The sequence below is a fragment of the Camelus dromedarius genome, chromosome 1, assembly GCF_036321535.1.
Source record: "Camelus dromedarius isolate mCamDro1 chromosome 1, mCamDro1.pat, whole genome shotgun sequence".
In the NCBI taxonomy this organism is placed as follows: Eukaryota; Metazoa; Chordata; class Mammalia; order Artiodactyla; family Camelidae; genus Camelus; species Camelus dromedarius.
Window position 1 is genome coordinate 16,013,923 of NC_087436.1, and position 27,890 is coordinate 16,041,812.

General features: G+C 33.0%; 1 protein-coding gene across 5 annotated transcripts in view; it reads left to right on the top strand.

Moving 5' to 3' along the window:
* LRBA (LPS responsive beige-like anchor protein) overlaps positions 1–27,890 on the top strand; it is a 620,799-nt gene that overhangs the window by 182,803 nt on the left and 410,106 nt on the right. For all 5 annotated transcript variants that reach the window (XM_031464854.2, XM_064490742.1, XM_064490851.1 and 2 more), the window contains exon 35: positions 22,965–23,029. In XM_031464854.2, coding sequence (XP_031320714.2) covers positions 22,965–23,029 — 65 coding nt within the window. The remainder of the gene's footprint in view (positions 1–22,964; positions 23,030–27,890) is intronic.

Here is a 27,890-nt window from a genome sequence, read left to right on the forward strand (position 1 = left end):
GAGTGCTGAGAGAAATCAGATAGATGAATGAGAAACAGAGGTTTTTAAAGTCACATTTAACAATGTCCAGATCAGATGATCTTGAGATGGGTGAATTTCTTTGCTTCGTGTATTAAGGTTATAGAAACAGATTTATTTCTATACCTTGTGGAGTGCCATTCGGACTTCCCCTGGGAATAATGGGTTTACTTCCCTTTTGTGCAGAGGTTATAAAATGAGTGATAAATAATTTTGAATTCTTGTCATTGCTAATTATTTTTGACATACATAGTAGATTTGGGAAAACATCAACAAAAATATGGCAGCCATCATAATAAGATGCAGTAAATAAATTCCTAAAAGCAGGGTTAGTTTCAGTGTTCAGAAACCTTATACCTCATGTGGTAAACGTTAATGGTTTTTTTAAAACGTACAAAAAATAATCATGTATCCTTTGATATTTTCTTTTCTGTTTTGCAGTTAAACAGATGAATGTTTTTATTGAGAGTTTTCTTTGTAGTCTTTTAAAAATGGTATCTCGCTGGTAGTAAATTCCCCTACTTAAAACTTTAAAATAGCCTTTTTTAATAGGAAGGATATTGGTGTAGGGGTCAAGGGTTCTGACCCATTTCAAAACCTTTGACCTTCATTTACAACTCTTATGGTTTACTTGCCTGATGAATAAGGATAATGCAGAATTAATGTTTCTTTGCATCGATTTATTCATTTTAGTGCCTATATTGCCAAATTTATTTAGACTGTGCTGATGGACATTTCATGAATACAAATTAAAGAATCATAGAAGGTGTGAAAAATCAATAGTACGCATTGTCAATAAAATGCAGTAAGAACAATTACTTCTAGAGATTACACCTAATGGATTTTTATAATGAACTTGTGAAGAGTAGTTATGTTTGTAGTGGGCTTATTATTCTTAGATTTAGTGAGAATCATGTTTTTATAATTTAATTATCTCCTCTAGAAAACTCCATTTCTTTAAAAGCTGACTGGAAAAAATTTCTCATTAAATAATTTGATTTGAAATAATTTCTTGTTTATTTCTTGGATGGAAATTACCATATGCCATTCTTATACTGACATGAAATTACACTTTACTTTAAGAGACATTTGTTTACAATTTTATGTGTTTCTTCACAGAAGTATGAATTTGTTGTTTATAATTATGTAATAGTCCCATAGGTGAATTTCGATAATGAAGTTTCACTTTCTGGTTTAGAAGAATTGAATATTTTCTTGATAGATGAAAGCTATTAGTATATTATACAGTTGAATGTTAGAAGCTGGAAAGATAATGATACATTTTAATAGACCTATTTGTCATGTATGTCACAGTGCTGTTTAATACTATTCCAATCAAATGGGATATGAAGATCACTTGATAGAGTAAGTTGCAGAAGTCAGATATTCTCAAGGTTTTGTCTGAATAAAGTACATTACTGGTTTATTTTAAGTTCTTAACATTTTTTTATGGATTCTTCAAAAGTTCCATGGCATCTCTATAAGATGTAGCACAGTGTGAAAAATGATGTGAAAAATGAAGCCAGAATTAGCTCCAGATGTATACAGATTGTTCTGGGGTGATAATTACATTTTTCACTTTGAATTTTCCTAATTCAAAGAGGTCACATTGGCAATCACAAAAGTGATTTATTTTGTTAAGAAGTGAACTGTCTTTTTCTACATGAAAGCTTAAGGGATATGAAATTGAATTTGAAGTCGACATTTTGCAGATATTGGGTGGGGATGGCTTGAGTTTGATTGATAATTTTTTTTTTACCCTGAGATAGGGTGGGAAGTGAAAAGCTAGCATCTTGCTAAAATTTTAATTAATTTTTTAAGAGGAGATGGAGAGGATTGAGTGCCAAAGATCGAAAGATCAGGTCAGAAACTCCTTTTTAATCACATAAATAATGGGATATGCTTATGAACTTAACATCTGCAAATTTGATTTAAAACTTTACAAATTAGTTGATGTTAATTTCATGACGATCAGCCATGTGCTGATTATTTTTTTGAATCCGTTCAAAACTTATTTTCTTTTTGCATTCTTTTTAACAAGGTATTTCAATTTGCCACATTTTATTAGAAAAGAGTTTAGAGCCTAAACTTAAGAAATGAGGAAATGATCACTTTGAGTTTGCTGTCATTAAGACCAAACAGATCACTATGTATTTTGTTAAAGCTTCCATTAGGACTGTTTTTCAATATCTACTTATTAATAGGTTGATTAGACACTTTCGTATTTTATCCCATTTAAATTTTAACATTTTTAAGGCAAAATATTATTTAGGGTTGAAACCTTTTTTAAAATATTCAGCATACTGTTTTTAAGTAAAGTTATATACATACTTAAGTTTTTTAAATTAAGTTTATTCATATATTGAATCCCATGTAGAATAATTCAAGAACTATTTAAGCTCCAAAACCTGATTTAAGTCTTCTTTACGTGTTTTAGATAAGACTGTATAAATTCTTCAGGAAACTGTGTACGCTCTGATGCACAGAAAAAAATTGAACAAGTTCTTAATTATATTTCAGATTCAGTTTTTCAGAAACATGTAACATTTATGCCCAATATTTTTTGTGTATGTGTATGAACCTTTAGAAATCAATGTGAATGTAAAGAAAATGTTAAGTAAATATTTCAAATAATGTTACTCCAGCATTGTGTAAAGTGTTTGTATCTTGCTCATTTGACATTAATATCATTTTTGAAAGAATTGACATTGCATTCAAGGCCACTTTATAAAAGCGTTGTGTTGCTCATCCTAATTCAGTCTGACATACATTCCAATAACACTACCTCCCTTCTTGGGTTTAAAGCTAAATTTATGACTGTGCATTGTGAAGTGCATCATTTAAAAATGGTTTCAACCCAAAACATCTAATAAATAAATAATGTGTATGGCTACTCAGTAGTAGACTTTCTAGACTAGAAATCATTCCATCGGATACTCAACAGTCCACTATCGGAGAGGGCTGTCAGATAAATCTTATGGTAGCTGCATTCATGTCCTGTAAATCACATATTATTGTCTGAGCCTTCTGCCAGGTCATCTATTCTTTTCCCATTTATCAGAAATGCATAGAGTACATAGAAAAGCAGAAGCTAGAAGCACCATGTATTTTGGCCTGGCATCCCATCTGAGTAATTAATTAGCAGCAAAAGTTAATTTAAAACATAGTGTTAGTCTGATTTTTCTTTAATGAATTTTTCATCAGCATATGCAGATTGTTGATATTTGGGGAAATATTTCCTTCACATGAAGGTAACGATAAAAAGGTTTGGTCATTTTTGATTCATTTCTTTCTATGTCTCTGAATTATGAATTTTAAAATGATAATATTCATAGAACCAGTTACCACCATTCATAAGATTCTTTAATGTCAGTTTTATGTTTGAATTATTGCCATTTGAATTTTTTCCTGAATCTTTGTAGTAAACTGTTCCTCTCTTTCATCACTCTCCTATGATTTCTTTCTTTTAATTCTAATTTTCTTCTTTTTTTTTTGGAGTTTAATCCTTCTAAATACGTAACCTTAATGATACTGCTCCCAGCTTTTTAATTTAAGGACTTTCACTTTTTATAGTTTTGATGAGTATTTTGAGTAGATAATTTAAAAAAACCCAACAAGGCAGGGGAAAAGCAAACCCAGCTGTACACCATGGCGCAGAGGTACCTCATTATTAGGCTTCTTTTCCTGTTTGGACCTCACTTCTTATCACTTTGCTTTTGTATCTGTCCTCAGGGTAGGCTGAACTATTCAAAGTTACCCAAATGTGCTGTCATAATTTTGTGTCTTGGCATGTTTTTTCTTTTCCTAAAATTTCCCTTTTTCGAATTTGATGACTCTTAATTGTCGGCTTCTTCTCATAACTCAGTGCTCAACTTAAGTATCCTCTTCTCAGACCATCGTATCTATACTTGGTATCTTTTTGCATGTCTCCATCTGAGCACTCATCATAGAATGTACCAGAAATTTTAAGTATATTTGTCTAACTACTTTTTTTATTGCCAATTTCCTTCTCTGTGCTCTAGGGCCTACGAAAGTAACAACTGTTTGTGTTTTGTGTAGCTAGTACATGAGGGATACTGTGGATGTACCTAATACCCAGCACAGTCCCTGGCACGTGGTGGCTGTTCGGTGAATATTTATGGAATAAATAAATAATTCAGCTCCCAGTTAAATTGCAGCCTCTTCGGGAAAGGTTTCTTTGACTCCTCTTTCCCACAACTCTAAGCCTGAGTTAGGTATACATTCAGAGCACTCACTGACCTGTCTTATAGTAATTTTATTCTTTATTTATATTGCCTGTGATTTTTATTTCTCTCTTATTAGACTCTAAGTTCCTTAAAGGCGAGCACTGTTTTGTTTTCTGTTGTATCTCCAACATTCAGCATAATTATTATTCAACCAAATATTTATAAAACAGCATAATTAATAAATGAATGGTAACATTGGTCATAAATCATCATGTTTGGGATTTTACGTTTTAGTTTTTTTTTTCATTATGAAATACCCTCATGGTTTTGTGTATTATTAAGTTTATATTAAGTGTTTGTTTTCATTGAGTCAGCTATTTTGTCACACCAAATATTGTAGTCATGTTCATTTATATAAAAGGTGTTACTTTTTTCATTTTCTTTTGGCTTAATTAGATTTACCTCTTTTAAGAAAATCAACTTTATTGGTGATATTTATTTATGATTAGTAGACAGTATATATGCATGCATTTTAAGTATACAGTTTAGTGAAGTTTGACATATACACAAACATTTCAATCCAGAAAGTTCCCTGTGCCTCTGTAGTTAAATCCCTCCCCTTATCACCTCAAGTGGCCACTAACTTGATTTCTGTTACTGTGCATGCATTTTGCTTATTGCAGAACTTAATATAAATGGAGATTTACTTCTTTGAATCGTGGTGCTTAGCTTCTCAGAGTGTGCTGTATTTAGTGTACACATCAACATTTTAAACTGAAACTCACTAGTAGTAAGAGAATCGTGTGGTTTTAAAAAGAAATAGTAAAACAAAGGATTATCTTTTTGCCAACCACAAAATAGGAATTTTGAGTATAAGTTGGTTATTGGAAATATAAGTCTTAACTTCCTTATACGTTATAAGGAAATCTTACGCTATAAGAAAATCTTACACTACAGAGCTTTTATACAGTAGTATTGTGAGGCCATTAACTATCGGTTTAGAAGTATTTTTTTCCCCACTGTCTCACAGGCTCAGTTCAAATGCTGTCTCTTCTACAGAGGTTTGTGTCAATTTATCTGCCCTGAGTCCACCTCTCTATGCCTGCTGGTGATACTTCTTTTTTTATTTAGCAGACGTGTACCATATGCTTTTAAGGCAAGTCTCTCCTTTTAATCTAGTGGAAGAGACAAATGGTTGCATAGAATTTTATAAGGACTTTAAGAGAAACAGAAGCAAATTATAGGGACAGGGAGTGGAGTTAGGGATGGATCACAAAAACTGTTTATCAGTCCCTATTTAATCTAATTCTGATTTTGTTTTGTTCATTAGGAGATCATTTCAGGCTCTTTTGCCTTTCAGTCAAAAATCTTTTTCTGAGTTCCATCTGTATTTCTGTAATTTCATTGGGATCAATTGATATTAAATTTCTTAAAGCATTTCCTCTGCTCTTTCCTATATATATAATTTTCCTTGGTTGGATTTGTGGTAGCCAGGTACTTGTTTGATTACTTCTCACTATCCAGAATTGCCAGTATCACATATCCGAGTGTGTGTACTGTGTGATGGTAATGAATGTTCTATGAAAAATGCTAGTAAATACATATGTGTGTGTGTGTAAAGTATGTATATAATAAAGTGTATTGTTGAATCTGTTATGGGCATAATATTAGCATATTTGATCACAAAATCCTTTTTATGGATAATTTTTGTAAAATATGATTTAGGAAAAGCTGCTACTGCATCAGAGTTGAGACAGTGAATAATGCAGGAAATGCTTCTTTTTTAATGTATTCTACTTCTGGTTTTCTCTGTTTCTCGAATCATAGTAATTACAGGATATCATTAGATATATAAAAGTATGGCTGTTTTCTTCATAAAACACTGATGATTTATATTTCATTCAGAAGAAATTACGTAAGTCACTTGTTCTCTCTCCTTTGTAGGTAATTTGGACTTCACTCTTAATTTACATGTTGTTTCTGAAGGAATAGATCTTTAGAAGTGCTTATAGTAAGAGTTGATATTCTTTCTAGAACAACTTTAGTTTAACCAGGAATGTGTGTGTATACATTAAATGAATATACACAAGTTTATGTATTTTTACAGTATTTATGTAAACTAATCTGAAGTTTAAGGATAAACTCAAATATTTTGATATCAGTTGATTATACAGCTATTTCCTGTATTGACTGAGTGAATCACATTGTATTATAGTCAATACTGTAATAATTTATGCTTTGTAATCATGTTCAAGTGTGTAGCAGAGAGTCTAGAAACCAAGGTCAGAATGTATTTTATATTAATGGGATATTACATATATTATTATTGACCCATTTATAGCATTGAACTTTGCTATGCACTTAAAAAAGGTCCAGAAAGTCCAAAGAAAATGAAATTAAACTGTTTATGAATGTCATATGATACCATGTCTAATGAAATAAATTTTAATATGTCAAATAAATGAACCAAATTATAGCAGTAAAATTTTTATAATTTTCAGTAGAATAAAATTTAACAATGGTTTACAGTTACACAGCTAAATCATTCAGTGGCTGGTGCTCTTCATAGGTCATCCATTTATCCATCCAAACGACCAGGATTTGAGGTAGCTTGCAATCATGACCTAGATATAACAAAAATAGAGAGTCATTATTTAAGAGATTAAGAAGTCTAGGGGGTTTTCACTGAGATCTGTAGTGATTCTTTTTTTTTTTTATTTTTAATACAGTTTGTGTATAAAGCAATTCCTAGAGATTGTAAACAAAAATGTTGGTGATCCTTAGCCTTGAGAAGTGAGTAGACAATAGGATGCTGATAGTTCAGATTCATCCGGGTATATTTAGAAACATTCATTAAATTAATAGATAGAAGAGGAATTTGTTCTTCTTCTGATACAATTTGAAGAACTCAGTCTTTGCCATGTACAGATATTTTTGGTATGAGAACACATCAAAATCTTTCGGGGCATATATTATATAATATGAATTTAATATGTTTCTCACTTATACTGTAAATTAGGATATAAATAATCCCAAACCCTATTAACTCTTACTCATCTTTAGTTCTTAGCTTAGATGCCCCCAACATTGGATTATGAGTTTTGAATATATGAATTTAGAGAACTCTATCTTAGAGTTAAATTTATGGACATAAGTGCTAGAGAGGAATTAAATTTGTAGACATAAGAGCTATTTTTGTACTTACCATGCCATATTACAATTTTTGTTTCTTTTATTAGATTTAAAACTTCTTGAGGTCAGGAAAATATTTCTTATTGTCCATTTTGTCTGCACTGCTTATTAGTATCAAAATTATAATAAAATAAGCATTTAATAGGGATATGTTGAATAAATCAATATATTTACCTCATTTTGGTAAGTTTCTGTTTGAAATTAATCCTTGAGGTTTTGATTCATTAAAAAGTATTTATTTTTGTTAAGGAATAGACACCAATTTATTTAATACTTTACTTTTTTCTATTCAGTTTTATCTTACTCTGAAAGGTAATTTAGCTGTAAAATACAGGCTTCAAATCCTAATTCTGAACTCTAATCCTATTTTAAAGTAAGAAAGGGATACATATAAATCCCTTTCACTGGCTCAGCTTTGGATCTCAAAAGGACCGGTTAAAAAAATCACAAAACAGGGTAAGTAGGTAGCGGGGATACATGCTACAACTCAGTGGTAGAGTATATTCTTAGCATACATGGGTTCCTGGGTTCAATCCCCAGTCCCTCCATTAAACAAACAAACAAATCCTAGTGACCCTGCCCTGCAAAGAGTCACAAACGGACCTGTTAAAATAGTCTCAACTGATGACCTCTTATGAAGGAATCATTTTGTGCGTGAAGATTTTTCTTTCTGTAGAATTATTTCTATCACCCTTAAGCCACTAGGTTAAGAGAGCCCAAGATTCATTTTGGGCATCACAGCCTCTGCTAACAAAGAGAGTATGACAAATGTTGAATGCCTGGCTTTTAAAAATGATGTGTTTATTAAATATGTTAATACCTTGTTGTATGTCAAGGTTTCATAAAAGAAACATTTATATCTGAGTAGGAAGATTGCTAAAATGTGCTTGCATGGCATCAAATTTGCGAAGTGTATTAAGTGTTTGATATGATGTAAATAATCATTCCATTTTCTTTGTAACCATCCTTACTTTTTCCAATGTAAAGAAGACCTTAGGGGCAATTGGATTCTTTAAGACCAGTTTATACATAGCATGGTCCAACTAGGATCAGTATAATTTAATATTTCAACCTTTTTCATGATGTTATCCCTCCTTTTATTTTATTTTGGATGTGTTTACTCTTCATCCTTAGAATGTATTTATAGAAAATTAGTGAATGTCGATTGATTGTCTCTGAGCTGTGTTATTGTCAGTGCTTATGACCTTTTGAATGTGAATAGATGAAAATCAATATGGTAATGATTAATATTAGGATAAAAAATAGGCTTCCATTACACTCACCTAGTTTTGTCTTAGAGCTGCTCTGAATGCTTATCCTTATAATGCGCAAAGGCTGTGAGCAGAGGTGTTCTTTATTGAAATGCTCAGAATTAATGTAGTTTTGTGTGCAAGCAAATAGTTGACCTTATGAGAAGGAACTAGAGACCTTTGAAGCATGATTGGAAATCTGTGAGAGTTGGAGAGGTTAGTTTAAGATTCAAGCTGTATTAACTGATCATGAAAAATCTTCAATACACTAACAGTTGTCAAGTATCTGAAAACAGCTTAGTAACTGTATTTGATGCTAATATGGTAAAAAAAAATTTATGGTTTTACTTGATTGAAATTTTAGTAGCATAACTTGCTTTTATAAGGTGGAATCATTTGTCTTTAAACAACAGCAAAAACGTTAAAAACAAAATACGTCAGACTAAAATATTCCATTTTACTTTAAAAAATAAAATATTTAGTTGATGGATTAGTGAACATTAATTGATCTTTATTTGAATCTGGATTCAGACCTTTCCAATGTTAAAGTACTTTGTAACCGAAGAGAAGCATAATTTAGCTTTAGATGCAGGATTTATTCTGAAATGCAGGCATCCTGTTGATTCACTTGCACACTAGGCTTTAGAAAACACAACCTTTTAAGGTACATTTTGTGGAACTTGCAGTACACCCTGTGGCTTGGCAGTCTAGTCAGAAGGATGATACCATGCTGACTATATAACTCGATCTTTGAACGTTATTCTCAAGGGTGGTAAATGCAAAACAAAGTAATATCAACTGGCACTTAATTCTGCGAGTTCCCTGCTGATTGGGGTATTCAGGGAAATGGAACTCTTCCTGACAGGAAGTCAGCCTATGAGTATGGAGACATCTGAAAATAAAGTGTGCTTTAATTTGGCACCCTACCGTTTTACAACTGGTCTTTTAAATTTGGGATTAAGCAGAATGTTAGAAAACAGGAGGAATACATGAATGGAAATATTCTAAGCATAATACTTCCCTTTTGTTTTAATATAATTATGATTGCAGCTTGGTTTCTGTTTCTCAGCTTTTATTGCTTGGTTTTGCCTAGTCCTTCTCATTTTTTTAATTACCTCAAACTAATCTACTGAAGTTAAAGTGTTACAGAAAGGCTAGATTAAAAGTGTAAAGCTTGAGATTGTCTTTGTTTTAATACCAAACTCTGATAACTTTGTGAAGCCTCAGCTATATTACCATATCATATATTTTTTCATAAGGTATATAGTTTAATTGGTTTTAGTCAAAATTTTTAAGATCTAGATTTAAGTTTTGCTGTTTGAAGTGTTTATACCGTTTGCCTTAGTTGACTCTGAGGTAAAATATTAGTTCTTTAGGACCCTGATACATACTATTGGAATATAATAGCATGGTTTAGGAAGTGACAGTTATTATATATTAGTAATGGTCGATATTGTCCATCTGTTGTGTACTTTTTAGTCATGCAGCTATTTTTAGTCATGATGCTGTTTTATAATATGAACTTCCAGTAGCATGTATGCAGTTTTAGCAAAATCTAAAGTTTGAACGTTGATTTAGGCCTGAATGAAGTAAGAATCAGAACCCTGAAGGCTATTTGTCTTTCTAGTAATTAATTCCTCTGTTGCTGGAGGTGAACTTTGTAGAGGTGGCTGTTGTCTCCATCATGGGTAACCAAAGGAGAGAGGAAAAGATGATCATAGAAAGAGATGGAGGCCAGGAAAATGCTGTGATGATAGATTTTTAATTTTAATAAATGTTTTTCCCTCTACCACTTACTCTGTAACCTTGAGCAAATTACTTGCTTGAGACTCAGTTTATTGAGTGAAATGGGTGTAATAAAGATTATATTAGATAATATATGTTAAAGTACGTAGAATAGTCCATAAAGCAAAGTAGGTTGTAAATTAAAGTTATTAGATTCTGAATCTGTGTTTTTAACAGCACACAATATCGTCTCTCTTTATTCAGTATTTTCAGTGCCTCTTGTTTTCTTTTCATGAAATTAGATTTTTCAGATCTTTGCCTTATAAATTCAGTTCACCATTATTTTCTGCAGTGTCTCTTTCAGTATTTTCTATTCTTTCTGTGATTATATGCCCACTCTAGTCCATTTTCATCTCAATCCCTAGAATATTAGAGCTACGAGAGACCTCAGAGACTTGCAGTTTTGGGCTTTTTTTCATGTAGACAAGGTTAATGTGTAACCTTCCTATTTTCCATAGGCTCCCGATGGTGGTCCCAGTGTTTCTTGTGCTGGCCATAGGGATAGCTTCTTTTGAGTGTCAATAAAGTTTACCTGAATACAAGTGAGGTTGATGTCATTTTAGCAATTACTACTCTAATGATTTTCTTAAAGATCTCTTTTGTATATTTTAGTGCTTTTTATTTATACAACATTACTTTCAACACCTGTGTTACCATATTTGAGAAATACTTTTATAACAGTTAACCTAGGTCACTGATGGCCAACCTTTTTTTTTTTTTTTTTTTCTGGTGAAATGTATCATCGTTAACAGTTGCTCATTATGATGATTCTCAACTGGGGACCTCTCAGAATGGGGGAGACATGCAGGGACAATTAAGGAGTATCATTTGGAAAACGTCTCTGTAAAGAATCACAAATTCTGACGAAGCTTATTCTTGGTTTGGAGAAGTGACCTTTTTCCTTTCTGTCAGTTTTACCTCTTCTAGTATGTACTAACAAATTTACTTTCCTAGGAGTGTCTTTATAGTTCTGTTCCAAGAGAAGCTGTAGTTTTCTGTCTTATCAAATTCAAACTCTGCTGCCTTATTTCCAAGGTCTCTAATATTATTTTATGTTAGTTTATTCTTATGTCTCTGCTGCCTTGTAAGTAGTATTGAGATACTTGATATATGTGTGATGCACATAATGCCATTTTCTGGGTAATTTACCAGAAAAACTTAACTGCCTAACCCTGAACCTGTTCTGACATTCTTCTGACAGCTTCCTTTCCACAAGGTACTTTTACACATAGTGAGTATGGTGATGTGTGCCAGTGTCCTAAATTCTGGATGCACTGCGTTCTTTTTGATAGTAATTATGTACTTTTGAAAATTCTTTATTGGAAGCTCCAGTTTTCATTAGACATTCAGTTAAAACATCAGTATTGTCTTGTTAGGTCTGTTGGCTTGTCAGGTTATTCTTGTTATCAGATATAATCGAGAGTAAACTTAATTCTGATTTCTTACTGTTCTTTTTACAGAGGGGAGATGACCTATTCCTTTACCTAAGAAAGCTTGTACATTTGCTCAGTCTTTCAGAGATGTTCCTATTAAACCTATTCAAAAGATTCACTGTTGTTCTGTAGCACTAATTTGTAGTTTAGTTTGTGAGCACAGGATTCTATTTTCTACTGCTGTAAGTTAAGAAAAAAGGAGGTTGGTCATTGGCAGTGAGAAAGTAAAATAACAGGGAAGAGTTTTTTTTTTTTAACAAAGACGCTTTCTGTTTCTTGTCAGTCTCTTAAGCACGTATAGACTGCTGCCCAATTTGGACACTTGGCTGTTCTGTCATTGCTTTTCTGCTATTATCAGGAATTGTTCTTTCTATATCTGCTTGTTACTTGTATCTCAGCTGCCCAGATTTGGGTTTCTTATAATCTGATAGGCTTTATACCTAGCAAATTAAGCTGAATTTCTGGAACTGAAAACAAAACCAGTCACAAATCAATCATTATTAGAACCAACGCTTGGAGCACAAGTTGTTAAAAAAATTTTCCAGCTCTTGCCACAATACACTAATTTTTTAAAGATGTTTTTATTTCTTTTGAATCTTTTGAATTTTGTTGAACTTGTTAGTGAAGTTCAGTTTTCTTCCACTTGCCCTTTCTGTTCTTTTAATTTTGTTATTCTAGTGTGATAGACTGAAAAATGGCTCCCCCCAAAAGATATCTATTTCAAATCTCTGGAATCTTTGAGAGTTCCTTATTTGGAAAAGGGGTGTTTGCGTGATTCTGTTAAGGATTTTGAGAGGAGGGGATACTACTGAATTATCTGAATGGGCCCTCAGTGCTATATCCTTATAAATAGAGAGACTCAGAGGGAGATTAGACTTAGGCACCCAGAGGAGGAGGCAGTGTGTTGGTGGAGCGGAGAGCCAAGGATTGCCGACAGCCACTAGAAACTTGGAAGAGGTAAGGAGCAGATTGTCCCCCAGAGCTTCCAGGAGGAGAGCAGCTTTGCTGACATGTTGGTTTTGGCTCTGTGTCACTCATTTGACCTCCAGAACTGTGAAAGAACAGGCTTCTAGCATTTTAAGCCACCAAGTTTGTGATGAGTTGTTGCAGCAGCCACAGAAAACTAATCTGTCTAGTGAGTGTTCTTAGTGCAGTGCTCCTCCCTCTTTTACCTAACGGTGTTAAATTAGGGGTTCTTTAACGAACATGTGAATGTTTATTATATGGAATGGTGAATCAGGTACTGTTGAGAACGTAAAGAGATAGGGACCATTAATAGTCGAGAAAAATTCCAGTTTGTGAATTATTGACCCAGAAAAAAAGGCAAAATAAACTCATATTGCATGCATTTCTAATGGAGATGAAATTGATATGAATAAAATACTCCCAGATAAATGTACTGTTGATTATTTGTTTTATCAGTTCTGATTTATTTGTGCAGCAAAACCAGGTTATCAAATATTTCATATCACTATTTTAGTTATGTTGTAGGTCAAAATGACCTACATGTTGATGTTTATTCATAACATGTTTTATGACTTTTGCATTAAGCTATAAGTTTTTACCATCTAATATCTCATTAGGTGCATTGATAAATATTTGACAGAGGCATGGGATCATTCTGGACTGAAAGGTCTTACTCCTCCTCATCGGGAAAGTCATTAAGCATACTGTGATTGGTCTTAGATTGACAACTATAACGTGTTACTGTAGCATGCAATGTATGTGTCTTAGATAGTACACTTTCAAATCAGGACCAAAGCTTTATTGGTAGATACAGTATGAGGTTAGGAACATTTTGATTCTGAAGATACCATCATTTCATAGCTTAAACATTCTTTATTTTGTCCTGGTGAATGCTATTTCACTGTTACTTTTTTTTTTTTTTTGATGCAAAACTGTGAATACAAAAATCAGGTCTCACTTTATATTAACACTAAGAATGTACTCAGTGAGTACAGAGTATCAGTTTACAGTGGTCACTTTTCAGAGTGGGAGACTCCAAATGGTTAAACAGCAGGAGAGTTTTCTGCTTTTAGTTAAAAACTGCTGTTTTCTATATGCCTTATTTACTGCATGTTTAATTCTTAATGTTGTGTGCTGTGGGATTGGGCATGCGAAAGTCAGCAGAAAGAGTTCTGGTTTTTACATCTAGAGCTATTACTTGCTGTACAATAATAAAGGCACTATTTTATTGGGTTACTTGTAATTAACTTCAGCACTAGGCATTCATATAAATCATTCGTAATCTGTTTTCTTTAGATTTTTATTCTTTTAAACTGGTTTAATGTACTTGCTTTCTGTTATCTTTTTACATATGGATTGAGGTTGTAATTGCTTTTTGGAATTAGGCTGTCAGAAACCAACATATATGTGAATTCAAGAAATGATTGAGGCAAACTAATGAATTTTATGTAACATTTTATAGAGATTTGTTACTGAAATATTCTGCAGTATTGTTTTGTTGCAAAATTTAGTAAATGTTCTCTCAAGTTAAAGTGTCTACACATTCAAAAGTTAAAATGGCAACAATTAATTAGAAAACTATTATGTTTTTCAAAATCTTGAGACAACAAAGACATGAAATTTCTTTGAACTCTTGTCTGTCAATTTATTGACATTTTTCTTTAACTTTAAACATTTGAATCTTCGTACATTTTCCATACTATTACCTAATAAATGCCATTTCATAGATTAGCTAGTATCTAATTTATATTATTTTGTGCTTATAAGTTTTTTATGATTATTGGTGTAAAACAGAATAGAAATGAAATAGATGCAATCTTCTTGAGTAAAAAGAAAAGCATCTAAAAAGAAACACATATGTACGTCTGGCTGAATTTAACAGTGTAATTCAAAACAAAATATTATAACATAGAACTTTGTCTCTAAAAATACCTTCATTTTATAAATGTTTACAGTGATCTGTAGAAAGAACTTAGAGGTATAAGATAATTTTATTCTTTCCCAGGACACAAAAAGGTTGACTTGATGATTCTTAGAAAAAAGGTATGTTAGGTGTATTGAGGTGGGGGTTGGGAGGCATGAAGAAAGCTGAAGAAAGCTGTTTGTGCCCATGTCCTGAAAGTAGTGCTTTTAAAAACAATTCAGTTGTTAAATACTTTTTATTGTAGCTGAGTACGTAAGATGGTTTAAAAATCTTTTAAAAATAATTAGCTGTTTTATATAGTTTTAATGGAAGTCTTTCATGTTTCCTCTCCAGCAGTCTCTAATGAACACTCCTTGTAATTTCAGTGCAGGCTTTGAGATTCCCCAAAGACTTGACTTCAGACCTCAAAGGGCAGCAATTGCCATATGTCTGGAGAACTGGAGTTGCCAAACAGACTGACCATGTACTAATAGGACACATTTATATAGCTCCTGAATGTGAAGCCCACATATAAGCTTAATGATGATCATCTGTTGAGAGCTTGTTGCTGGAAAGGGTTAGAGCAACTTTTGTCACCTTTATTGAAATCAAGCTTTTTTTTGATTGATCAGTGAAGTATCTTGAATATATCGATGTCAGTTTGGAAGTAATTCGAAGGATTATTATTGGCTGGAGATTTTTTTTCCTGAAAAGGTTTAAAAACAGATTTTTAAAGACATTTGCAGATATATTAATTTTAATGTATGGTTAAACACAACAGCAGGGGATTACTGTTTTTTGATTATTTACAAATAACTTACAACTATATATAATCACATAATTGCATGGTTATCTCAACTTTTTGAATTTTTAAATCCTTGCATTTTTTATTTTGTCAATCCTATAAATCTATCAATAGTCAATTCCTTGTACATAGTAAATATTCATAAATATTTGTTAAATAAGCTGTTATAAAATGGAACCATTTGCTAATCCAACTTTAATAGAATTTTTCTTTTTTTCCTTTCTTTACTTTGTAGTTACCTGTGTACATAATGTATTTTATTTATAAACTGAGCCATAATATTTGTACAAACAAGATGTACAATTTCACAAAAATAATCAAAACCAAAACTTTCCAAAAGGCAGTGTTTTTTTTTTGGAAATTTCATGTATTGGTTTGTTTCACCATCTAAAGAGACGGTGGAATAAAACCTGTTCTTTACTGTTATGCTGTATTCTTTCCCAGTATGTTGTTACTCAAGTTTGTGTTAGGTATGCTGTTGAGAGAGTGCTGACACAAAGTGCAAACACTGTTGAAAAGTTCTTGATAGTTTACTTTGAGCACTTAAGATTACTATATCTTGACAATGAACCAGTTTTCTCTAGTTTTGACCTTTAGTCCTGTGTTTAGTGTGGGTCTCAATTTTGAGCTCTCTTCATTTGAGCTCTCCTCTGTGGCCTCCTCCCTTGACTTCTAATAGTGTTTCTGACATCTATTTCAGGTGGTAATTAGATCTATATCCAACCAATTTGATTTATTTGACAAAGGTGTAGATAACTATAATGACTTAAAATATTAATATTGATATTTCATTGAAGAGCATAAACTATTAAAATTTTAATTTTTTTATAAGGAAAATGAAATAATTTGATATGAGTTTTTGTTAACATTCTTCATTCTTTTAAGTTATGTTTGGATCCTTAGATTAATACTTACAAAAAAGTTGACTATATCGTTGCCAATAGCAATAAAGTTAATTTTATTTGGCTGAATGTAAAATGCTTTACAAAAATAAAAATTCTTAATAGTTTATGATACATTTGCATTTTTGTAGTTTGAATATCATTACCTGTGAAACTTGAATGCTTGTTCTGTTATTTGGAGATATATCAGAATAATTTTGCAAAAGTACCTATTATTCAGTTTAAAATATTATGTGTATCTTTATTTTTACTTTCTATTCAGTTACTATTCTTCATTTAGAACATGTGCTTTTTAATATAAATTTTATTTTTATCACGGAAAATATGTATATTATTTCAAAGATCTAAAAATAGTATAATACTTAAACTGAAAACAACAGTTCCTACCTTAGCTCTTCTTCCCTCCCTTAATTCTTAGTTTCTGGAAGGAGCCGTGTTTAAATTTCTTAGTTGATGACTCTGCTACTTTCACATTTCTAAATGATATAATAACCATTTCTCGACTTTTCTATTTTAGACATCATCTGATGTCTTCTGTGAAAGATGACCATCGGTTACTTACATTGCCCTCCCTTTCCATTTCACACTATTTTCCGGTATAATTACATCGTAGTACTTAGTTAAAACAATACTTAGCGTTTATTGTGACAGTGTAAATATCCATGCAGACCTACAAAAGGTACCATGCTTATCCAGCCACCTTCCCCCCTCTCCCTCCCCTTTTCCTTCCTTCCTCTGTTCTCTCCTTTTTTTCCTTTCTTCCACTCGTTTGTCTCTCTTCCTTTCATTCTTTCTCCTGGAATTAATGATTTCCTACTTTTTTATTTATTTAAATTCCTGTGTGCCCACCACAAATTTATTTCTAAAATTTCTACTGGAATCATCAAAATGTGAATACACTTGGTGTCTATTGGTGCAGTTGTTTTTCCTGGGGACAGAGTGCTTGGAGTTCTCTATTTCCCTGTTTCAAACTGGCTTGGTTACTTAGCACGTTTGTAGAAAGCTGTCACCTGGAGGCTTCTTTTTATCATCAATCTAGAATTTCCCTCTTCTTCCTCTTATGTTGTAATGTCTATTTCTTGTGACCCACAGTGGCCTTCTTTTTTGAAAGATACACTGATTCAACATTTATTGATCATTTATTCTGTATGTGCTCATCACTGTCCTAGCACTGGAATATAGGAGAGAATAAAACAAAGGGAAAAGCAAAAAAGAAATCTAAGTGGTAGTAAGTACAAGTTAAAGCAGAACAGGGATGGAGGATGATAGTGGGGCCTCAGTATTAATTTTGATGAGGCACGTTCTTTGTAATTTCTTAAGAATGCATGACAGTAGAATTTTTTAGAGCTTGCTTGTATGAAAATGTCTTTTTTTTGTTTTTAACCTTTGTATGTGATTGATGGATTGTTGGGATATTAGGATTATAAGCCGAAAATTATAGTGTTTCCCATCCCTTGCCCCCAAGAAGCTTTTAATATTTTTATTTTAAAATTTGTTTGTTGTTTATGTTACTGGATTGTGCCTTGGTATGGGTAGATCTTTTAAAATTCATTGTCTGTTATTTTGTGTAAACTTTTTTCACTCTGAGAAAGTATGTACTTGTGTTCAGAGAAATTTACTTGAATTATATCTATGCAAATTACTTTCTCTATTTTTTCTCATTTCTGTTTCTAGAACTCCTCTTAGTTGTTGGACTATCTGGATTAATTTTCTGACTTTCATATCCATACTCATCATTTTCTTCATTTTATCTTTTAATTTACTCTCTTGAGATGCTTGTTCAATATCTTCAATACTTCTTTCAAAATTTTTGTTTGATATTATACTTTTAATTTTTAAGAGCATTTTCTAGTTTTCTGAGGTTTTCTGAGCGGATAAGGGGAGGGGCAAGCTCATTTTGTATCGATTTGATTGGGCCATGGAGTGTCCAGATATTTGGTCAAACAGTAGGTATTTCTGAATGATACTGGCTGAGTAGAGCAGATTGCCTTTCCTGATGTGAGTGGGCCTCATCCAATCAGTTGAAGGCCTGCCTAGAACAAAAAGGCTGAGTCTACCCTGAGTAAAGAGAATTCTGCTTGCTTGCTGCCTTAGAACTGAGACATTTGGATTTTTCCTGCCTTTGTACTCAAACTGATACCTTGGCTCTTTTGAGCCTATTGCCTTTCATACTGGAACTACTTGGTTTTCCTGATTCTTAGGCTTTTTGACTTTGAGTAGAACTATACCATTGGCTTTCCTGGGTCTCCAGCTCTCTGACTCACTCTGCAGATCTTGGGACTTGTCACCTTTCACTATTATGTGAGCCAGTTTCTTAAAATAAATAAAATATGCATCTCCATTATATTAGTTATGTTTCAATGGAGAATTCTAATACAGAGGCAGAGAGGTACCAGTGAGTAAAACAATATCCCTGCCCTGATTTTTTACATTGGAAGTTTTTATCTTTCTGGTGTTATTAACTGTACTTTTCCTTAGTCTCCCTCTCCCCACACCCTTAACAATATTGTCTGTTCTTAGTTTTTAGTAATTTTTTTTTTTACTACCTGTTTCTTCGCAGTGTGTTATTCATATAAGAGTCTGTCCTCTAATGACTGGTGAGCCTTTGTGCTTATATTTAAGTGTTTTGCACAAAAAAATCTATGTGCCTGTACGTGATCCTGTCTACTGGTGATGAATGGACCTTAGATTTTATCATGGCCTCTCAGTTTTCTCAGAACATTTCTTTAATATTGCTCGGAGTCTCATAGTTCAGTACGTGTACTTCCAAGTTATTTTGTTTTCTACGGTAAGGCTTTTTAAAGTGTTCAGAAGTTTACTTCTGTGAAAAGTAAACTTCCAGTCTTTTACCATGGTGGGGATGGCCAACAGTGTGAGGAGAGGAGCTCAGATTCTGTGTTTATTATACCAGCTTTCATTCATTAGTACTACTTTCATCCCTGTCCCTCACCCATCCTCACGTGATCAGTCTTCAATCCTTGGCCTTTCCTAGGATTCTGCAACAAGGGTTGGTTTGCAGCTTCAAGCTGATTTCCCTCTAGATAGTAGAGAAATTTTTACCGTCTCTCATATACTTTATTATCTTTGTTGTTTTCCTGCTAATTTTAACATGAAGTCACTCATTTTATACCTTTTTTTAAGAGTAAAAGATAATTTAGTGATTATCTAGCTCAGCAGAATAAAAAATTGATACTACATTTAATGTCAACATTGATGGCTTGACCAAAAAAGGGGAAAAAAAAAGCAACAGGGGGTATATGTAGTCTGTCTTGTCAGTTGGTAGCCTGATTTTATTTGCTTTACAGCATGGTAATATTTGGGAATTACTTTTAAAATTTAGGTAAATTCATGTACTGCATTCAAGAGACTAAAATATGTTGTAGGAGATTATCATACAGAAATCTGTCAAGTTCATTTTAAGGAATTTAGAGTTGTATTAAAGTAGTACAAATTAATATATAGCACATTTATTGGTGCCATTTTTCTCTGTATTTGTTTGTTGTTGGTAGGGAAGGATGGAATTAATTTAGTTAATGAAGTCTTTCCCCACCCCACAACCGAAGTTTAGTGGACTTTTGGAAAATTGGTGTAACTGTTTATTTAATAGATTTCACTAATAAGCTACTATCTCTGTTATTATTGTTGTATGACTTAAGACCATTAGTAAGCTGAGTTTATTTTAGTAAAAATTGACTAGTCAACAATTATGGCCTTAGGAAGTGATAGCCAATTAAATACAGCTTAGAACAGGTATGAAATTATTGACTCAGTTGTGTTTTGAGTCCTTCCTCTCCAAAGTGCTGAAATGTGTTTTAAAATTACTTAGTTGCATTAGTGGTTGGATTTGAGGCTTTTAACGTGTTTTTCATCAATACCTCTGGGAAAAGAATAACCAAGACCTTAAATGTGTGGCACATTTTGCATCACTATATAATTGTAAATACTGTGATGAAATATTGAAATGATCATGAAAGATGATAACCATTAAGCTTTTCTTTCAACTATTAAAACTCACTAAAGGTTATATTGAGCTGTGGTTTCTGAAATTGTTTAGACTAACACCTTCTTTAATAATTGTCTCAGAAGTGGAGAAAAATGCTGTAGGATAGCATGAATCTTTTTTAGTTTTGGCAACTTCCTTAAATATTGTAGATAATCTTTGATATCTTTGAAAATTATGAGGTTTCTGTAGCAATACCCAAAGTGTAAGTAAGATCTATATTTTTACTTCATTTCTCATTTTGTCTCATTTAAAAAAAATAGTGAAAAAGTTTTATTTCAGGTGATTAGATAGCTGTTATTATAAATTAACAAATACGAGTTAATAAATGATGCTTGGGAAAACAAGAATCCAATGTATTAGCAGTAAAAAAAAAATGTGTTTCTGAGCTTTTGTAAAAATTGGACTCTTCCTGTTCTATGTGTACCTTCTTGTTTAATTTGTTTTTAATTAAAAAAAAAGATATGTTGTGTGACATACCAAGTTAAGTTGAAGTCATAAAATTTTTAGATGTTTTTTTTTATACATATACTAATTTTAACTAGTTTTCTATCACTTAGATCATGCTGTTTAAAATCTCTGTGAAATTTAAATTGTATGCTTTCTCATTTTACATTATAAGTAAAAGTCAGTTTGTATACATAAATGAAGATAAAATTAAAATGGTGTTTACCTGTAGTTAAAATTTGAGTCTCTCCACAATGATCTGTTTTACCATGTGGAATTTTGAGTTTGTATACTTTATATAATAAAAATACCCACCTGTTGCAATTTTAGATCAGACAAAAAGGATTTGAGGAAAATAATATTAATAAATACTTTTGAAAGTAAAATGTATGATCTAGACAATTATATATAATAGGATAACCTCTTGCCTTTCTTCCTAATTTTTTTTTCTAGCAAGAAAGGTATCTGTTTTCTTTTTACTGAAGTTAATTTTCCTTTTGAGATTTTCCCTTCAAGTGAGTGATCTAAATGGAAACTCAGTCAATTTAAGGTCTTGCCTCCCCACACTCTGGTGCTGTATCAGATTTCCAGGCGGCTTGCTGAGGGTGATGTGTCGGGTGTCCCAGATGAGGACTGAGCATGCGCTTCTGTTCCTCGACTAGGGCATCCCTTTAGGTGTCACCGTCTGGTTTGATTCCCTGCTGTCTATCAGCAGAGGTCACAGCTGTGTTGTCCTCATCCTCTGAGAGCCTCAACTACTTGTACATCTTTCTAGGATAATTTTCTGACCCTTCCTAGGACACAGGATACTTCGAGGCTGTTTTAGGCCCATCTGCAAATGTCTGACAGACTTTATATCTAATTTTCCTTCTACTGTATATATTCTGCTAGTATGCTCTTACTGATACATTCATGATACAGAACCTATAAGAAAATTATGGCAAATAGCAATTTCAGTCCTGAGAGCCACCTTGGTTTTTCAAAGCATGAAAGAAAGTAATACCAAATTTGGAATAAAAAGGAGAAAATAGAAGAGATAGAATAAGGCTTAAAAAAAAAAAAAAAGAATCTGTCTGACATGGAGCAGTGCTCAGGGGTGAAATAACATGGGTTTGAAGCTCTTTAAGAGCTTTGATACCTTTAAGGCATTACTGAGTACTGTTTATGGTCACAATAGTAAGGTTGCAGACATTATCTTTTGTTTTGAGTTTTATAAAAGAACCAAAACAGATTAGTTGAGGGATATTTATAGATAGAATATAAGGGCTCTTTAGTTGTAAGGAACATAAAGATTTTGTATGTATGTCTAGTTGTGTTAAAAAATAGACAAACACATACATGGATACATTGGCATTTCTCAAATCCAGTTACATTTCAATTCATGTGGCCCGGCCTTATGGGATTAATTCTTATTTTATATATGTTTTGAGATGAAGATTAAAAAAATTCGTTTGTATATACTCTACTGGTTGATTTCCTTTGAAGGCTTTTTAGTGGATATCTTATTCATAAAGAATATATTAATAGATTTATACCATCTTTTACTAATTCAAAGGTCTAGTGAGCTATACTTTCCCACTGAAAAAATGGTCTAGTCAAATTCACTGATGTTTCTTGTCTTTCTCTCAGTCATTAATGATCGATTTTTGTAGAATGTGTGCTATTTATTAAGTTTATGAAGCTACTTAATTCTGTCTTCCCCTCATTTAGGGTGATGCATCTCTTAAAGAAACAAAAACAAAACCTCTGTCCTTGGTCTGCTTTGTTCTCTTTCTTTCCAACTGTTTCAGTTAAATCAGTTACATGTAATGGTGTAGAACTAAAAGGATAAGATTAAGTATAGATAGGCTCATTTAGTTCATCTAGAATCAAATTGTTGCTGACATATTTAGCTTACTTCTCAATGTCAACTATTGTGTTCACGGCGCTGCGTTGGGTAGGGCAGCGTGTTTAACACAGCTTTTCCATTAAGAGCTCAGGTGCGAAATTGATGTGGATGATGTTTTTCCTTATTGTTGTTTTAAAGAAATAACCTACTGAGTGAAATTTGTTCAGCTATTTTCTTCTGTTTTTTAGGAGTGGCAGAATTCTATTCAGAAGAATGCAGGCCTTGCTTTTATTGAACTTGTCAATGAAGGAAGGTAATCTATTTTATATTTATTTTATTTATATTTTACTTTAAAATGTTACTGTATTTTTCCATTGGAACTGATATTTTTGGTACTGTATTGTTTTGCAGTTAGTGACATAGTGGAGCTTAGGTATTAATTATAGATATTTCAGTATTTTAATTTCATTGTTCTTTTTTATTGTTGTGTTCTTAATGATAAAATCTGTTCTTTATTTTTCAGTAAGACTGAGTTGGGCAAAAGTAAACTGATGGTTTTATTAGCAGATTTAAGGAAAATTGATACTTTTTTGGACATTTAGAAAATTCTATTGTATTTGAAAAGCCAATAGACTAATGTATCTGTGTTATCTCTCTTGTGTCATGGCCTGGTCATAAGGGAAGAAGAATTCAAGGAAAGAAAATTCAGTAGTAGGAAAGAAAATGAAGTACTGAGATATAAAAGAAAGATACAAGGGAGAAAATAAATGTAAGAAAGTGAGAGAATTAAAAGTAAATTGAGGAAATGATGAGTGGACTACTTTGTATCTATTTTGTGGCAGTTGATTTTGGATTACTTGAACTGAAGACTCAAGGTATTGATTAAAATGTGTGATTGGCTGCCACTGGAAACAGCATTCTGAGCAAAATTATTGTTTAAGAATGTTTCTTTATAATGTTCTGACTAGTGTTGGGAGATTAACGCTGTCACTATAAAAATTATTTGAACTAGTAACTAGGAATTCAACCTCTGTTTCATTAATGATACATAAAGGGAGAAAAGGATATTGATAACTTTATGTAATCGTAAATACTACTAAAATTATTCCACTCAGCAGATAATTATAGGTGCTTACAGACTAGTATTGAGAACAAAAAAATAAATTTTCAGTTATAATGCCATATGCTAATTTCTGTGCTAGAAGTATTTAAGCATAGTTTACTAAAGTCGGAATGAGAAAAAAAGAGAAAGACTCCACAATTTAGTATGGTAGAATTAGGCAAAATTTCTCCAGAGAATATGATTCTTGAGATGTATTTTCAAGGATGAGTAGAATTTGTCATGTAGACTTTGAGAAAGTGGGGATTATGCATATATGGGAGGACATGTCTGTGATAAGCATTCCAAATAGAGGGAATAGAAGATCTGAAGAAACTGTGATATGGGAAGGTGTGTATGAGTGTGTGTTTACATGTGTTTGTGTGTGAATTTATGAAATAGAATTGGGCATCTGGATCATAAGAAGCCTAGTGTGGTATATTTGAACTTTCAGCTGAAGGCAGTCAGAAACCTTGAAAGATTTTAAGAAAGGAATATCATTATGACATTGAGTTCTGGAAAGATAACCGGCAGTGATGTTTTGGATGAGTTGAAGGAGAGGAGACCTGATTGAAATCAAGAAGAACAACAGCAAGGCCATTGCAGTGATCTGTGTATGAGAAACAGAGCTAAACTGTAGTCTGGAGTCTGGCAAGTGGTAGGAAATCAATAAATATTTCTCAATGAGTGCATGACTAATAATTCAGTCTTACTTTCAGAAAAAATTTCAAAGTGCTTATTCATCAAGAAAAATAAATAGCTCTTTGGCTGAATTTCAACACTGAAGTATTGGATGCTTTTAATGCTTATATATAGAAAGAGAGTTAGGCAGTGAGCATTGCTGATCAAATGTACTCACTCTACTTAATGCAATACACTGATTAACACTAGTTCTTTTTGAAAAAAAAACTTACAAAGGTTGATTTTGATGAGGTTCCACTAAGTGTAAATGCCATCAATTGTGCTAGTTACTGTTACCTCTAATAGATAAGGCAACATGGTTTTGTGATTAATGGTATTGACTATGAAATTAGCCTTGGGTCCAAGCTTCAGCTTTGCTATTTGGAAAGTACTTTTACTTCTGTGAACCTGCGTTTCCTCATCTATTCACTCAGCCAATATTTATTATATGCTGACTTTGTACCATGAATTGTCCTTCATTCTGGGGATAGAGCAATAAACGAAACAGATAAAGGTTCTTTTTTGGTAGATTTTAAATTCCAATAGTCATTGACAGACTATGAACAATAAACAAACTAAGTAATGGGTAATATAATATGTGAAAGGTGGTAAGTACTTTGGAAAAAGATAATGGGAAGCAGGTTGAGGGCAGTGGAGATGTTTGAATGATATATAAAGGTTTGATACGGTCTCTATTTTAAATAGAGTGGTTAGATTAGAGGTCACAGAAAAGTGACATGTAAGCAAGCATTTGAAGGATTTGAAGGAGTGAACCATAGGGCATGTAGGGGAAGAGCATTCCAGTCTTAGGGAACAGGCAGTATACAGATGAAAGCTTCCTTGGTATATTTGAGGAATGAGGCCAGTATAGCAAGAACAAAGTGATCAAAATGGAGAGAAATGGGAAATGATGTCAGAGACATAGGGCAAGATTTTGTGTAGAGCCTTTACCATTCTGTAGGAAATAACAATCCTTGCAGGATTTTGTGTAGATCAGGGAGACAGTTTGCATTATGTATTAAAAAGTTGTTTGGCTGATGTATATAGGAATTTAAGGATAGAAGCAAAAAGATCAATTAGAGAGCTATTGTAGTAATCCTAGTTAGACATGATGATGACATGCACTAGGGCAGTAGCAGTAGAAGAGGTGAGCAGTAGCAGTATTATGAATTTATTCTGAAGATAGAGCCAATAGGATTTACTAATGGATTGGATGTGGGTTGTGAGAGAAAACTAGGAGTCAGGTATTACTCTTAAGATTTTTGGCCTGTGTACCTGAAGGGATGATGTTTCTATCAGCCAGGATGGGGAAGGCTGTGGATAAAGCAGTTATTGGGGAAGATCAGGTGTTCAGTTTTAGAGATACTGATTTTTCAGTCTCTAGAAGACATCCAAGTAGTGATGTTAAATAGGCAGTGGTGAGTTATTTCTCCAGATTAGAGGTATAAACTTGGGTGTTACAAGCATATAAGTGGTAGGTACTATCTTGAGACTAGAGGACATCCTTAAGGTGATAGGATGACAACTGAGATTTGACCACAGATTCAGTTGTGGTTTCTGACTTGGATAGGAGTAGTTTGGGGAGAGTGGTGTGGAAACAAGCTTATCTGCAGTGGATTTAGAAAAGAAGAGAATGAGAGAAGAGGAACTAGAGAATGTGTATTAAAAATTCTTTAGAGGAGTGTTGCTACAAAGAGGGAGCAAAAATAAAATGGAGTGGTAGCTTGTGGGGGGAAACAGAGTCACAGGAATTAGAGTTTTAAAAAATGAGAGCAAAACAACACAGTTTCATGATAATGAGTGAGGAAATGGGTATAGGAGAGAGATAGGTGAGAACTTCTGGAGTGATGTTTTTGGGCTGATTAGAGAGTGGATGAATTTATATACAGACTGGGTGGGGAAGAGTGGTTGCCTTTAAAGACAGCATGAATGTATCATTTATGGTAACATGGGAGGAGTCAAACTTTTATGCAGGAAAGTGATTGTAATCATAGACCACAAGACTATAATTATTAAGCTAGGTAAAGAGGAAAGTGAATGTAAAAAAAAAAGAATGATAGGAGGGATGACTTGGAGCTCTAAGGAGTGTTACAGTTGTGATAGTAGAATGAGTGAGCTGTAGCCTCGAGAGGTAGCAGTTAGAGTCAAATGAGTAGAACCAAGGCCATGTAGTTATTGGAGATGATGACGTCTGGCACATGACCATGCAATAAGTGGCTGAAGTAGGATGGAAGACAAGACCAGAGAAGGAGAGGAGTTAAGGGAACTGACAAATCAGGATCTTGTTCATCTTTGAATCTCTTTTGAAGACTATTATCACTTACCATTCTTCATCATTGCTGTCTCTATGTGTCCCCAAGTAATTCCCATTTATTTTTCAGTGATTTTTGTTTTTAGATGTTACTTTCTCCAACGCTTCTTATAATAATTCCTTGTGATTTCATCCATATTATAGCATGTATCAGAATTTTGTTCCCTTTTAGTAATTAATAGTATTGCATTGTATGGATATATCACATTTTGTTTATCCCTTCAGCCGTCAGTGAGCATTTGGATTGCTTTCTGTTTTTGGCTATTATAAATAATGCTGCCATGATTATTTGTGTACAAGGCTTTGTGTGGACATTGTGGACATATGTTTTCATTTCTCTTGGGTAAATATACCTGAGAGTAGAATTGCTGGGTTCAGTGGGAAGTCTGCGTTTAACTTTTTAAAACTGCTAAAAAAATTGGGAAGATCCTACAAATAGAGTAAAACCCTAGACCCTTGGTAGTGCTTGGTGGTGTTTTTCTTGCATGGAGCTCTTTGAACTTCTAGGATGTGTAGAATTAGCTTTTCATAAAAATTTTCAGTCATTATTTCTGCATAAACTATTTCTGTGTTTGTTTATCTTGACTATTCTTTTGGGACTCCCATTACACATAAGTTGGTAGTTTGATGTTATCCTGTCATCTTCAGTCTTTTTCTCTTCATTCTTCAGTTGATAAATTCTGTTGCTATATCTGCAAGTTCACTGATTTCATTTTATCTTCTGCCATCTCAAATTTGCTGGTGAGTCCACTTGGAAGTTGTTTTTTGGTTTTTGGCTTTGTTGATTATTTTTTAACAGAATTTCCATTTGGTTCTTTTTAACAGATTGTGATTATTTATATTCACTGTATAGTTATTGTCATTACATTTGGACTTCGTAGCCTTTGACTAATAAATACCTCCCACTTTACCTCTCACAGCCCTTGATTACCACATTATACTCTCTGCTTCTAAAGGTTTTGACTATTTTAGCTCACATATAATAAGTAGAGTATCTGTCCTATGTTTGACTTATTTCACTTAATGTAATGTTCTCCAGGTTTATCTGAATTGCTGCATGGAAGCAACCATAATATCCATAGA